Source organism: Miniopterus schreibersii (genome assembly GCF_964146895.1).
Source record: "Miniopterus schreibersii genome assembly, chromosome: X".
Lineage (NCBI taxonomy): Eukaryota > Metazoa > Chordata > Mammalia > Chiroptera > Miniopteridae > Miniopterus > Miniopterus schreibersii.
Genome location: NC_138104.1, coordinates 101,118,707 through 101,134,456, shown reverse-complemented (window position 1 = coordinate 101,134,456; position 15,750 = coordinate 101,118,707). Strand labels below are relative to the sequence as shown.

At 46.2% G+C, this 15,750-nt stretch overlaps 1 protein-coding gene across 3 annotated transcripts in view; it reads left to right on the top strand.

Annotated features, from left to right (window-relative positions):
• The first annotated feature begins 8,463 nt into the window (after positions 1 to 8,463).
• The window catches only part of EGFL6 (EGF like domain multiple 6), a 35,726-nt gene continuing 28,439 nt past the window's right edge, over positions 8,464 to 15,750 (top strand). For all 3 annotated transcript variants that reach the window (XM_081124877.1, XM_081124876.1, XM_081124878.1), the window contains exon 1: positions 8,464 to 8,660. In XM_081124877.1, coding sequence (XP_080981003.1) covers positions 8,587 to 8,660 — 74 coding nt within the window. In that variant the 5' untranslated portion in view covers positions 8,464 to 8,586. The remainder of the gene's footprint in view (positions 8,661 to 15,750) is intronic.

Here is a 15,750-nt window from a genome sequence, read left to right as displayed (position 1 = left end):
AAGGCCCGAGAGAAGCCTCTGTCCCGGCCTGGGGTGCCCGTGAAGGGACCTTGCAGGAGCGTAGCTGACCGGGGCCGGCGGCCGTGCTCGACAGGACACTGAAGCAGCCTGTCCCTGGGAGTCGTGGCTTCCATCTAGTGTGACTTAGGCTCCAAGCCCTCACCGCAGCTTGGCCCAGCTTTCCTTAGCCCGCGCAGCCGCCTGGGACGCGCCCGCAAGGTGCCCCCGCGCTCCCCTGCACTCCTCCTTCCGTCGGGGTGCGACAGGTCCGATGGCCCTCCAGCCTTTCCCAGCGCCCCCCCCTCCCACAGGATTTCCCCTAGGGAAATCGGCTGTCCCTAGCACAGACTTAAGAAATTCCAGCCAATTCCATCTCTCCTTTGATGAGAGTCTGCAGTTCCCTGTTGCATGTCTGAGAGCGCTCTGGGCTTTGCCTTTCTAGATTTTGCCGACATGGTTGAAGGGAGTTACAGCCGCAGGATGTCTGCGGCAGGAAGAGCAACTATAGACTGGATAGGACCCAAAAGTGCCCCCTGGTACTGAAGTCACTGACTTAATGACAATGCAGCTTTTTGCTGTTCAGCGCTACCCACTGACTGTTTGCCGTGTAACCCCTTTACACTCATTGCGCGGCTACACAAATACAGGTCATATCTCATTGCAAGGTATTTTGTTGGAACGGAATTTTGCTGCATCAAATGTAGTGCAAAAGAGTTGGAGCTCAAGGCTTGTGTTTATTTTGAAAATGGATCATCTCCACGTAGGTGATGGTAACTATTATCTCTAAGGAAGGGTATTGAGTGACTAGAGGACGGGTAAAGAGGAGGCAGACTTCTCACTTTTGAATTGCTCTGTGCTAAGTAAGTATTACTATTTTTTCTAGAAGTTTTTTAACAGCAAGAAAAAATGAATTAACTCATAATAAGCAACCAAACAATGAAAACGTGATTCTCCTTGGATTGTTTGGACATTTAGCTTTACGTTGTTGATTGAATCCTATGCTTGACCCGTTGCCACAAAAGCTGGATGGTGACAATCCTGATTGACTTCACCTCTAACTTGACTGACTACCACTCCCCTCTTCTAGTGCCTTTCTTTTTGCAATAATATAGAATTTAATGATCACTTTGCCTTCACACATTTGGTCTTGGGTAGGGGAATTGATTTTCACCACTTTTGTTCCCAGTGATGGTCAGCTTTCAGTTAGTCTTTGTAAAGTCCATAAGTATGTATAGGCACAAAGTATCTCAAAGAGAAAGTAACCATCTGTAACATTACAATGCTCTTCTTACTTAAAAAAGTAAAATATCCCTAATGTCTTTTAAAGCTGATGGCTTTTTCAGGGTGAAAAGGCTGCTAACAGAGAGGTACAGCGTTTCTAAACCAACATATGGAAAGCATTATAGGCTAAGAAGGGAAAGAGTCCTGAATTACATCCAGGAGATCTCCCAGGTTATAATTATAAACACTAATGAAATCGCTGATGTATAAATGCAGCAATACGAAGCCATCAACTCTTGGCCAGAAGCAGGCAAAGATTTTTTTTTTTTTTCATTCCAAAGTTAATGATTTATAGTCATAACGCTTCTGAGCTGAAACTAGCATTCTCATTGCATTTATTAATGAAAATGATAAATGGGCCATTTCCTGATGAATGAGCAGATGTACTAGCATTCAATGGAAAATAAAGTACAAAAGAGGAAAAATGTCCCTCAGCAAAGCACCTATGTACCTTTCCTCTCTAGACTGACAACCAAAAATTACATGAAAAATGAGTGCCTTGCAACCATCTAAGTTAGACCTCGTTTCAGGGCTCCTGAGGGTAGATTCTCAGGTATAACAAAGCCGAAAGGCTCTAAAGCACTGTGTCTAACTGTCCCAGCTGAGACACGGCAGGCCCTGCGAGGAGGGAATGCAGACGTCTGGAGCGGCGGCCCTGCGCCTTGGCCGCAGGAGGCAGAGCCTGTGAGGGTGCCCGTCCATGGTAAGCATGGGAACTGCTGCTGTCAGGGTGTTTAGCAGAGAGTTAGAATCCGCAGTTGTCTCTGAGTTACACACTGAATTTACTGTTGGTCCTGGTAAAATGGGTCACCTTTCCAAACCTACAGCTCATCTTTTTTATCAGTGTTGCTTTTGTATTCCTCCCAGCTTCCACATTCTTTCTCTCTCAGAATTCTTCTTTCTTTTCCACAATTCTCTATTCTCTCCCATAATTTCAATCCTTTCCCACATTTCTCAGTCTCTCCCAAATTCTCTCCTCCCCCTCACAATGCTCCATTCTCTCCCCCCGTCCCCTGTATCTTCCTAAGCTCCCCGTCCATCCCACAATTCTATGTCCCTCCCACAATTCCTGGTCTCTCCTACAGTTCTCCATATTTTCCTACAATTTCTTGTCTTCCTTTAAATTTCTCTGTTTTCCCTCACAATTCTGTGTTTTCATTTCCTCTCACAGGTCTACATTCTCTCAAAATTCTCTGTTCTCTCTTAGATTTACATTTCTTCCCATGATTCTCATTTCTTCCCAAATTCCCATTCTTTCCCACAATTACAGTTACTCTCAAAATTTTCTGTCTGTCCTACAGTTCTGTTTCTCAGAGAGAAGCTTCCCACAATTCTCCCTTTTCTCCCACAGTTCTCTGCTTCTCCCACAATTTTCCATTCTCTCCCCCAAATCCCGATTCCCCTGCAATTCCTAGCTTTCCCGTAATTCCATGCTTCTCCCACAGTTCTCTATTCTCCACAAGTCCCAGTTCTTTCATCATTGCCTGCTTCTCCCACAGTTCTTGTTTTTCCCCTCCTTTGACCCTTTCCCCTCAACTCCTGCTGCCAGAACCCTAAAGCCTTCATTTTTCAAACAAAGACTAGAGTCTCCATAGCCATGGATTTTAGTCCTGGGCTCCAGCTCTAGGAATGAACAGGACAACTTGATGTGGTCCTCCCAGAACCATTACTACCTCTTAGACTTCAGGGTGAAATAATGTGTCCTGTGTTTCTCCAGAAGTAAAATGCAGAAAGAAATCCTCAACTCTGCAGCTCTAAACCCAAAACACCATTTTTACAACATATAAAGTATGGGCCGGTGTCAAAACTCATATTTTATTTAAAACACCAATCCTGTCTGTCTTGGCCAACTCCAAACTCCCTTAAAAAAACGTTTAAAGTCCCTAAAGTCTAAAACTATAACCTTCCTGCCACTATGTTTCTCTCCAAATATATATTGCTTCTGGCAACTTAAATTCCAAAGGCTCCTATGAGCTGCTTTCAGCTGCTTAAATGATTGATTTTGAATGTCAACATTTATGGTACCTAGAGGCTGACATTTACAAAACCTTTAACTATGTTCTTTATATCATATACAACTCACTGTAACACTTAAAAGTCATTTTAATATGGCTTTCCTTTTTCTTATACACTAAAGGCAGTGTTTACTGAAATGACTGCGATCCAGTCTGGCTATACAGTGGGAAAGGTGTTTTGACAGGAAATAATACACTGCCTGTGATCCCCGATGAGGCCCTCACACCCCAAATGTTTAGCCCCCAGTTACATGTTGGAAACTTTCGCTTTGGATCGACTACTGTTCTGTCTTTGAAGATTTTCTACAGATGAATGTTGAATCGTCTTGATGTTTCCCATATCTTCTTCTTTCTCTAAAAATTCAGACCAAATGGTGTACTTATTCAGTTAAGGTTCAGTTTCCAGAATATTTTTATGTTCTCATTCAAGTTTTTTTTTTTTAAGTATATATTTGAAATGACTTCATTAAATTCTTGAAAATATCTTTCTTCAGTTTGTAATATAATTTTTTAATTAAAAATTCTACCAGTGACCAATTTGGTTCCACAATTTAACTTCTAAAGGAAATTAGGCCTCCCCCAACTCTTACTCCAAGAGAGAGAAACTTGTCATCGTTGAGAAAATGGGGTTTTCGGGTCACACATCAAGGCTGGTCTGCTAAACTGTGGAAACATGAAATGGCACAAATCGTGTGTAGATATAAAACTGGGTAGGGTGACTGGTCTTCGTATAGCAAGAGTCAGCAAAGTATGGTCCATGGCCACATCCTGCCCAAGCCTGTTCTTGCATATTCTGGGAGCCAAGAATGATTTTTACATTTTGAAATGGTTGAAAACAATCAAAAGATGAATAAAAAATTTTAAAACCCCAAGCTGGTTTGGAAATCCAAATGGGCAAAAGTAATGAAGAGTAGAGCAACAGCAACTGGGGATGTGTTAGTTATTAAGCAAGTGCCGACAAATAAAGAAAACCAAGACTTAAAAAATATACTTTGTACTACATATACTTATATTTTTCAGATACTTAAATTGTTAGCTATGATTTTCTCGCTGTTATAAGTTTTCAAAAAAGGCAAAATAATGACTTTCGTAAAGATAAAGATGAACCCATGTTAAAGATTTTATTTAACTCATTACTGTGGGAACTAGTAAGATATCAGAAGTAGTTTAAAGGAGAAACCAAAGAACAGAATTATATATAGATCAAGATTGTTGACATGAACTTGCAAATGGCCTTTTCCTCCATGGGGGAGGGAAGTCACTTGAACCCCCAGGGGACTTGATGAACTTGTCTCTGGATATAAATGATTCTACATCGTTACCAGTCATCTACAACTTACAGTAAAATAGCTCCAAGACAATGAAAGGCTGGAATAAAAAAACCCAGGAAGAGTGCAATCTAAACAGTGCATTGCTTTTTGTTGAAGCACAAGTGTTTCTCTATCTTCATCACCAGATGATAAAACATATTTTTTGACTGAGTTTTCCCATTGGTGTCGTCGTGAGCGTTGAAGATCTTAAACCAATGTTAGTTTTGAAGGTGGGTCATAGTGTGGTGTTAAGGGCTAGGGGTGAAGCTCTGGTTGCCACTGTCAAGTCATGGGCCTTGGATACATCTCATAAAAAACAATTCCAACCCCAATGACTCCTTTTGTGGAGCAAGAAGGAATAGAAAGAAACAGACTGAGAAAAACACATCAATTTCTAGAACGTGTCGCTGGGCTGCAATAAAGGTAGAAGATTAAAAAAAGAGGTGCCATTGTCTTCCTCCATAGGAATGATTGAGAAAACATCATGAAGTTGGAGGGAGAGGACTATATGATGGAAACACAGAGAGACGAATGCATCCGTGTATGACCTTGGACAAGGCACGTCACATGCCGGCCCTGAGTTTTTCCATCTGTAAGATGTCAGAGTTAGTCCAGATCAATGGTTCTCAATCTTGGCTCTCCATTAAAACCACCCGAGGAGTTTCAAAGTGTCCCCATGCCCAAGCCATAGTCCAGACATTAGACCCTCTTGAGGTGGGGCCCAGGCATCAGTTAGTTTCACAGCTTCCCAGATGATCCCACTTTGCTTCTGGTGCTGATATTTCAATATAAGTTTTGGATCTCAGCACCAGGCACATCGTAAGTGTTAAAAGTTTTATGTGTGTGTGATGCGTATATATTCAGAAAGCACAAAAATATCCCATCACACCTGTTCTACGAAGGGGGCTAAGTGGAAATAGATTAGCAGAACAAAATGTAGCCCTGCAAAAGGTGTGGACGATTTTATGAGATTCTGATCAAAGATTGTCTTTCCTTTGTAGAATGGAGCAGGGCCCCTAAGGAGCAGTTCTCTTCCAAGTCGGCAACACCACGGTGGTTATTAAACACCTGCCTCTGCTTGATGGTGTGTGTCCAGCCTGGCAACACATCATTTCCAGGTTCCTTCTCTGTTCCTCACACCTCCTGATGGCCCTTTTGTCCTCCAGGAAATAATAGGTGGGTTGGCCAAGGGGTGGGGGGGTAGAGCGTGACAGATAAACGTTATGCGAGATGCTACTCTAACCCCCTCTAACTCAGGGCTAAGAAAGCGGGATGACCCCCCCTTTTGAGCTGACCATGTTTTATTTGGACTTTTTAAAAATAATGTATTTGGAGGAGGGAGTGGTTTGGATCTGTTTAGGAAGCAGTGGCACGGGCTCAGCCATAATTTTCCATTCAGCTGCTGGGCATTAGGCAGCAGTGCCGTGCCCCACCCGCCTCCCAGGCTGGGCAGTCAGCATCGGCGGGGTTCTCGCCCTGGGCACAGCAGGCGGGAGGCCTAGGACCTGCCTCCGGGAGGCCTTCCGGGAGTGCCCGATGGGGGCGGGGCCTAAAGAGCCCCGCTCCCTGGCCTCTCGCGAGACCCTGGGGCGCCCGCCTTCCGGCTGGTGCTGTGCGGGGCCAGCGGCGTGAAGCCGCAGTCGCCCCGGTGACACCTGGGTACGGACGTGCTACTGTTCGCCTTCCCTCCCTGGATTCACCCTCCACGGCCCGGGCTCGCTGCTCCTCCGGAAGGGACTCCTGCCGCTCCAGCGCCTCGGGCTGCCCGAGGGCAAGCCCACGCCGAGGTGAGCTGTGTCCCCCGTCCGCTTGGGGGCATTGGCAGGTGTGCCGTTCACGCCTGACAGGCTTTCCTTTCCGGTTTAGTGCTTTCGGCACATGAAACCGGTTCTGTACAGAGAGCTCAGAGGGTTTGGGTAAAGGCCTGGATGAGATCATCTGCTCCCGTGTTCATGAGTCTCTGACATCTGATGCTGCAGAGGAGTAAGAAGGTGAGGAGGGTGCGTTGCTCAGGAAGGTGACGCCTGTCCCTGTCGGCTGTGAGCAGCCCAGTGGCCTAACTGGTTACTAACCAGGGATGCTGAATCCATTAGGATGGTTTCAACCATGAAACGAGATCCACTCAACATGGCTTTCTTTCTTTTCTTTTCTTTTCTTTTCTTTTCTTTTCTTTTCTTTTCTTTTCTTTTCTTTTCTTTTCTTTCTTTCTTCTTTCTTCTTCCTTTCTTCCTTTCTTCCTTTCTTCCTTTCTTCCTTTCTTTCTTTCTTTCTTTCTTTCTTTCTTTCTTTCTTTCTTTCTTTCTTTCCTTCTTTCCTTCTTTCCTTCTTTCCTTCTTTCCTTCTTTCTTTCTTTCTTTCTTTCTTTCTTTCTTTCTTCTTTCTCTCTCTCTCTCTCTCTCTCTCTCTCTCTCTCTCTCTCTCCCCCTCTCTCTTCCTCTCTCCCCTCCTCTCCCCCTCTCCCTCTTTCTCTCCCTCCCTTCCTTCCTTTCTCCCTTCTCTCTCCCTTTCTCTCTCCTTTTCTTTTTTGTAAATTTGATTCTCGGGGTTCACAAACCCATTATAAAACCATGAATGAAAATTATAATCAAGACAAACCTCTTTCTCCATATTCTTCTTTATTTTATTTCTGACACCAGGTCACAGGGGTGTCAGCTACAGCTCGCGTAACAAATCATCACAATGGGCCTCAGTAGCTTGGCTGGTCCTGCTGACCGTAGCTGATATACACTAGGCTTGACCAAGTGGTTTTGGTCTAAGCTATAGGTCTGCAAATTGGCCAAATGGCTCTGCCCCACCTGTTTCTCATTCCCCTTGAGCGATGAGGCCGGGTGGGGCATGCTCCTCTGTGGCCATGGTAGGTGCTCTGGGGTTTTAAGGCCTGGGTTTGGAACTGGCTGTTACGCTACTGGTCAAAGCAAGTCACACAGTCAAGTCCAAAGCCAAAGTGTGGGGCCATAGGTCTGCCCACCATGAAGACAAAGGGTGTGGATGCAGGGAGGGGCGAAGGAACGGCCAATCGTTCATTCTCTCAGAACAAAGAACATGTTTAGTACCCAGGTGAATCCTCTGGACTCATACAGCATTCGTGTTTCTGCCATTCATTTCTGCACTGGCTACTATGTTACTGTATCATCTGGTGGGCCCATGTGAGTAAGCTGTGGCAGGTGAGTATGGCAGGTCCCTTGTCAGAGGAAGGGGTTGCAGGGGACTTGACATTCCGCACTAGCAGCCCATGATTTGCAGCGTATGAAAGAAAACTCAGCGGAGTGTGAACGTCTAAACAGATACGGGATAAAAGTGTCATTCTGAACCCGCATCCTTGGTTCCTGTTTTGACTTTTCAACTGAATTACTATTTTTTTTAATGCTCACCCGAGGATATTTTTTCCATTGCTTTTTCAGAGAGAGTAGAAGGGAGAGCGAGAAACATTGATGTGAGAGACACACCAACTGGTGGCCTCCCCGCGGAGCCCTGGCAGGGCCCTGATCAGCCGCCAGCAGAGCCCGTGCCCTCGAGGCTCTAACCGCCTGGCAAACCGGCTGCGGTCCGACCAGCGCAGGTCTCCCTGAAAGCTGCCCGGATCCGAAATAGGTGGCGGTGCAGCTCCAGCGAAGTGAACTGAGTCTGGGGAAAGTTTCTTGGCGAGCTCAACGCGAGGATGCGCGAGGGGCGCTGGAGGCGGGTCCCAGCCAGATGGGCCGGGCCCGCCCCCCTCCCTCCCGCTCGGACCCTCTCCACCCGCAGAGGAGCCTGGCAGCCTGGCTCGGGCGCCCCCACCTCTCCCAAGGCCGCGAGCGCCACCCCGCACCCCACCCCGCCCCACCCCGCCAGCCAGCGCCGGCCTCCCTCCCGCCTCCAGGGCCGCGGGGAGGCGCGGAGGCCCCCAGCAGAGCAGCTGCGGACGCGGGAGGCTGCGCCCCTGCGCCCTGTCCCGCGCCCTCCGGGGGCAGGCGACAGCGGAGAGAGGCCCTGCGAGGACCATGCGGGCGCCCTGGGCCCTGGCGCTCCCGCTGCTGCTCCCCTGGGTGGCAGGTGGATTAGAGAGCGCGGCCAGGTGAGTGGCTGCCGATCGCCCCCAGCTCCCCGCGGGGCCCCTACTCCGGCCCCTGTCCCTCCGGGCCCCCGCGGGTGTGTGCATGCCGAGCGGGACCTGAACGGTGGTACCGGTGCCCGAGCGCCCAGGGCGTCGCTCCAGCCCCCTCTGCGGGGCCGCCTGCCCGCGTCCCCGGGCGGAGGAGCGAGCTCCGCGCGCTGCCCGTGGTGCGCTCGGGCTCGGTGGCCTGCGGGCACCTAGCGCGGGCGAGCGGGCGGGGGCCTGGCCGTGGGGCGGGTTCCGTGCCTGTGCAGTTCGTGTTTTCCACCCTCTCCCAACGGCACCGACGGGTTGTCGTCGCGGTTTTGCTGGGGACCGAGGGGAAGGCACTGGGAGGACCTGTACTGAGCGCCTGCTGCCTGTGGCTGAGCCCGCCGTGCAGGGGCTTCCTCTGCTCAGCCGCTTTCTCATTCGGGTTGGTGAACTGGGAAGAAAGAACGTGGTTGTCGGAGGAAATCGACTCCTTCTTCTTGCTGTGGCAGTTAAGAATCTGAAGCTTTTCTAAGCTCTGAAACTTATTTTTGCAGAGATCAGCAAAGCCACTTAGGAAGTACGCACATAAAGTGCTCCCTGTAGGCCCGGCACTGTTCAGAACACTTCAGGACTATTAGCCCATTTAAACCCCCTAACTGCTCCTTGTGGAAGGTGCTGTTATTATCACAGTCTGGCCCAGAGTCCCTGCTCTTCCCCAGTCATTAGGGCAGCGTTTTGGGACTCACTCACTGGAAAGGGTTTCCTGGTTCCCTGGCTGTGATGTCTTGCTTTTTGGGGTATCCACTAGAGCAGGGCTGCTCTACTGTGGCACTATTGACTTTTTGGGCTGGAATGGACAATTACGGGGGGGGGGGGCTGTTCTGTGCTTTGTAGGATTTTAGCAGAAGCATCTGTGGCTCCTCTATCCACCAAATGCCTGTAGCAACCTCCCCAAGTTCTGACAACCAAAAGATGTCCCCTGACATTGTCCAATGTCCCCGGGGTGGGAGCCAGAATCACCTCCAGCTGAGTGAGAACCACTTGCTATTGAGATTTTTAGTGGACAGTTCCCAGGCAGAGCGAGCTGCTTTGCTTTGGGACAGGCTTCTTTAAGGTGAGCCTGTCTGTGTTGCCCTGTAGGAGAAAAGCTTTCATTAAATCAAAGTCCGCCACAGTATTAAGGGATTTTGAAGTTCAAAGAGAACAAACCTCAAATCAGGTTCTTTGAATGTGTGGTCACAAGTTTCAATTTCCTCTTCATGATAAAAATGTGAGATGTTATTTGCTCATAATCACATTGTCCTGGAATGGTGGCAGTTCTTATCTTGCCTGCTTATGAAAGACCAAGTGCTCTTCGGAGATGAGATTACCAATTCTCTAGCAACCAGCAAACCGACCTTCAGGAGCGTCACTCTCAAAGTGCCACCAAATTAAATGAAAAGACGAAAAGCCCCCCAAATAAGCCAAAGAATATTAAAATGGAGAATCCACGTCAGGATTCTGCAGTTCTCAAGATGTGAAGCGTGGTTCACCAGCAGGTGTGTTTATTATCACCTCAATATGCTTTGAGATGCCAAGTGGCCAGCTCTTTAGGAGCTGCCGGATACCGTGTGTAGTCAACTCCAGACTCCGAGTTACAGGGACACACTAAAAGAGAAGGCTAGGCATTCACTGCAGAAAAGTATGTCTACTGATTATTTTCCGAGGTTTCACAACTTATAGCAAAAATTGCCCCTGCTATAGAGAGATTTCTAATATAATCATCAGGTTTTTATAAATTAAAAACCTGCACCATAATTTTGGTGACCTAGAAAATTATGTTTCTTAAATAGTGTTTAGCACACAGTAGACAATTAGCACTCATCAAATAAATAGTGAAAAACACGGATTTGTAGCACAAGTTACTCGTAATCCAACAAAACCCACACTAGGTAACTCTTGTTCAACCAAGCTCTTACACTTAATGCATTTAGATGATAAAACTAACCAGAAAGTAAGGGCATTTTGCAGTGAAATTCAACTGTGTATGTACAAATGTTCATTTCAATAGGTTCCAGAGAGCTAATGCATGAATTACTTCATGTCATCGATGAAATCCTTACATTTGCACAGGCTCATAATAAAGATGGTGAAGAACAAATCATAATAGTAATAATAATAATAATTAGTGGCATGCATTTCTGTAGTCTTAAGCATCAATATTTGGCTTGAACCCCACACTTTTCTATGCCCTTTGGGCATTGGGACAATTTAGGTGCTCTAGACATGCTTTCTCTATTCCTAGCTCTCCCATATTCCCCTGCTTCTAGTGTAATTCTCCACTCTTTCCCATAATCCCATTCTCTCCCATAGTACTCTACTGCTCCCATAATCCCATTCTGTCCCATAATTCCATTCTCTCCCATCATTCCTTGCTTCTCCCATAATCCCATTCTATTCCATCGTTCTCTGCTTCTCCCATACCATTCTCTCCCATAGTTCTCTGCTTCTCCCATAATCCTATTGTCTCCCATAATTCCCTGCATCTCCCACAATTCTCCATTCTCTCCCATAATCCCATTCTTTCCCATAGTTCTCTGCTTCTCTCAGAATCCCATTCTTTCCCATAGTTCTCTGCTTCCCCCATACTATTCTGTCCCACAGCTCTCTGCTTCACTAATCATTTTACACTGATTACATGTTGAAATGATAATGTAGATATTAGATAAAATATATTACTAAAATTGATTTCATCCCTTTTATATTTTTAGAAATGTGGCTACTAGAAAATTTTAAATGCCATATATGGTCATATTTCTGTTGGACAGTGTCAGTCGAGAACATTTATTGATCTAAACTCTAGTTCCTAAGTCTGGCATCTTGTTCCCTGTGCATATAAGATAAATATGTTATTAACTTTGCTATACTCGAGATATTCACTTTACTGTGGTGGTTTGGAATCAAATGCACAAAATCAACAAAGTATGCCTGTATTCCAAATGTGTTTCACTCCCCCCACAAATTGAATACATGAAAGCTGATATTTCTACAAAGTGCTTTTGCACACATTATCACCAATGATCTTGTTAGCTTGACTCTGCCTGGCACGATCAAAGGACATGTGTAGCATAGGTGGGACTTCCTGATGGTCCACCCTGCCAACACCACCGCCTTCCTCTTTAAGTTTACATTCTCTTAGAAGCACACTCAGACCAGGGTTTGAATGTGCATGGTTTATTTGGGAGGTGGCCCCAGGAACTTTAATATGGAAGCTGGGAAGTGGGACAGAGAAGGGAAAAAAGTGTTATAAATATCAGTTACCACTGTGACTTAATCCTACTGAGGAATTCTAGGAAGTTGCAATACCTTCTATGTCCTAATCTCAGGAATTACATTCCTTTATTCCCACCACGTTCCCTTTGTCAGAAGCCAGTCACTAAGTACAACCCTACAGAAGGGGAAGAGAATTATGTTTTATTTTTGAAAGGAGGAGTATCAAAGGATTTGTGGACATATTTTAAAACCCACACACCACACGTGCTGGTTTTCCTCCCACACTGGTTACTCCTTCCCAACCTCTCCTACCAGCCTCCATTTCCAGACATCAGTCTCTGGCCCTATTCTCTCTTTATCTGTACCCTCTCCAGTCCTAGCACTTTCAATACTTCTATATGCAGATTATGCAAAATAGGAATCTCAAGCCCCAGGCTCTCTCTGTGCTTAGGACATCTAAAACTGAATTTTTAAAAAATATGTGTTTTTTTATTTTAGAGAGGAAGGGAGAGGGAGAGAAACATCGATGCACCAGCGTTAATCGGCTGCCTCCTGCACGCTCCCCGCTGGGGAACAATCCCGAAACCCAATCATGTACCCTGAGCAGGAATCAAACCAGCAACCTCTCGGTGCATGGTGCGTGGGTCCACGCTCAACCACTGAGCCACACTGGCTGGGTTAAAACTGAATTCTTTTTTAAAAAACATCCTTATTGATTTGAGAGAGGGAGAGAGAGAAACATCAATGACCAGAGAGTCATTGATCAGCTGCCTCCTGCACGCCTCCAACTGAACCCTTGATCAGCTCTCTAGAACTCGCTGACCCCCACCTCACCCCTTCTCCCCATCTCAGAACAAACAGCATCGAAAGTGGTTCAAGCCAAAAACCTGGGCATCCTTCCTGACAACTTGCTCTTCCTCCCCACTTGTGTTCAATCCGGTGCCAAGCCCCATTACCCACCGTCGCCTCACCTGGACCCCCACAGTAGCTTCCTTTTGCTTTTGCTTTTGCCTTCTCCAGTCCACAGTCCAAAATGTTGCTCTTAACCTTTAAATCAGATCACGTCAGCCCTCTCCTTAAAGCCTTTCAGCGACTTTCCATAGGATTAAGAATAAAATCCATTCTATTGTAAATAGCATGAAAGGGCCTGCTTGATCTACCCGGTGCCTATTTCTCGAACTCCATTGTATGGCATTCTTCCCTGTGCTCACTATGAACGAATGAATGTGATGAGAAATAAATGTTGCTGTCTTATTAACACTGGCTGTTTTTAACGACCTTCCCCTCCTTGTCTCACTTCCCCACTCCCCTGTCGACCTTTCCTTCACCTCATCACTAAACAACTCCTGCTCTGCTTCTGGGGAAGCCCAAATTAACACACTCCTTTTCCCCAATTTCCACCTAACTCCCAAGCTTGGAAGATAAGTGAGAGACAGAGAGGAAGCAATGGAGAGTTCCAGGTTTTGCCAGTGCTTGCCCTGCCGCTCATAGCATGGGGAATTTGAAGGTCCATCAGTACACACTGGGACTGGCCAGCTTGGTAGCCTATACATTCAGGAAGGTGAGATGCTTTGGGATATCCTTGGGCCTGTTGGACTTGGACTCTGTATCTTGAAGATGGATGGGAACCCAGAATTAATCTCAGCTCCTTAAGTGCAACAGACTTGCCATACTTGGAGCTATGAAGAAAACAGAACAAAACTCAAAAACAAAACAAAACAACTCATCATGATTGGACCTTGTTATCCCTATTTAGGAAAAAAAAAATTTCATTAATTTGGCAATATTTAAACGGATTTAAACATCAGTAAAAGAAGCTTTAACTTCTCAATCTGCCTTGGAGAATATCATGAAGTTTCCTGGAACCATAAACAAACATACGGAGAATTCTGGCACAGTATATTTTTGCAGAAAATAAGGAATCCCATGAAGAAATACTACACTACTTACACAATCCCTGGAATGTTTTTAAATTAACTTCAGCTGTGGAGACAGCAATTTTCTGATTAATTTGATCAATGTAGACAGCAAGCTGTATAATGCATTAAAGGAACTCTGGCAATTCAGCATTTAGCTCAGAATCCCACGGCTCGGGGCCTCCTCTCCACAGAGACTCGCTCACCTACATTAATACTTCCCTGCCTCAAGACTAGGCTCCCCGGGCCGTTTATGTGCCAAACATTGTTTAAGAATAGAGATCTGTGAGAGAGATTGAGAGATAGATAGAGATAGAGAGAGGGGAGGGGGCTGCCCAGCCCAGTCAGACCTCCCAAGGTGGCAGAGGGCAGTGGAAGTTGTGGGGTCATTTCACTCCACGATCAGGAATTCTTTTTCATAAACTCCCCTTTATTGATGACCTCAAGTTGATCAGGTTCCATGGGGTTGGGTCAGTCCAGTCAAATGCACAAAAGCTCATTGTACTCAGACACCTGCCGAATCCCAGTGATTAGTACTATGCCTTACCCGTGTATGCTTGATACTCCCAGAATCACTGGCCTAATTCTACACATTTAAAAAATGCACGCCGCACTAAATGTGGAACTCAGTGCAGTTCCTGCTGAGGGCTTTGTGAGGCGGTGGCTGCTGCTGTTCTGCAGGACGGGTTCCCGGATGGGGAAAAGCTGAGCGCCGGCCTCAGGGAGAGAAACGGCTCTTGGATGCTGCCGGCATCAGGCCGCCTGGAAGCCCGGCGGCCGGCGCTGTAAAGGAGACAGAGAGAGAGAAACATCGATGTGACGGAGACACAGCGGTTGGTTGCCTCCATCCGAGCCCCAGCTGGGGCCGGGGGTCGAACCCGGGGCCCTTCTCTGCGCAGGCCGACGCTCTAACCACTGAGCTCGCCGGCCAGTCCCATAGAGTTTAACCTAATAGTTCCTGGCCCTTATCCGGAATACTCACGACCGGATGGTAAAGTAAAATAATCATTTGAATTAGGGATGGGGAAAGTGCAGGAGTGGGCGTGATGTTCAAGCAAAGCTACGAAGAGAAGCTGCTGGGAAAGGCATTTGAATCATTTGCTAACATTAACATGGCATGGCATGTGAGAACTATGTAGAAACGGAAAGGTAAAGCTCTTTTAGCAGTTTTTCTATGCTTATTTTTTTTTAGTTTTATTTTTTTCCATCACCATTTATCCCCTCCGTGCCTTCTTCCACCTCCACCCACCCCTGGCCCCACGATCTCCACGCTGTTGTCCATGTCTATGAGTTTTCTCCCCCCCCTCATTAGCAGTTTTTAAGAGATTTTATAAGATAGAGTGTCCTGCTGTTATTGTCAGTATCATGCTTGCCTATGCTGGATTCCTTCCTTCCCCTCAATAATATTGTTTCAATTTAAACAGAAACACTTAATAATTAATTTACTTTTTATTTGTAGTTTTAAATAGCTGCACATGTGCATTTTTGAAAAGCTGGCAAGCATAAAATGCAGAGCTGGGTTCTTGGTGTAATAAATCAATTTCCTCTGGCATCTGTATAAACCAGCAAGTAATTATAAGCGTTTCTGTCCAGTAGTGATTTCCTCCCTTTAAACTAGTTTTCCATTTTCATGACCAGATATAGAATTTGATGATGAAACCAGTAAAACCCCATTTGTAGCTGTCCCTTTGAAGCTGTCTCTCAAAACTGGGGGAATATAGGGATGGCACACCCATTAATTAAAAGGCGTGTTGCTCATTTATGGATTCGCTTGGTTCTCTGGTGGTTTTTCCTTCACTGTTGTTTGAAGCTGCTTGGTTGTCTTTGAAAATATGCACAGAGCATGTCACTGCATCCACATTATAGCTGGAAGCTGAACCAGTGTTTTCTAATTTGTATAGTTCTCTGAA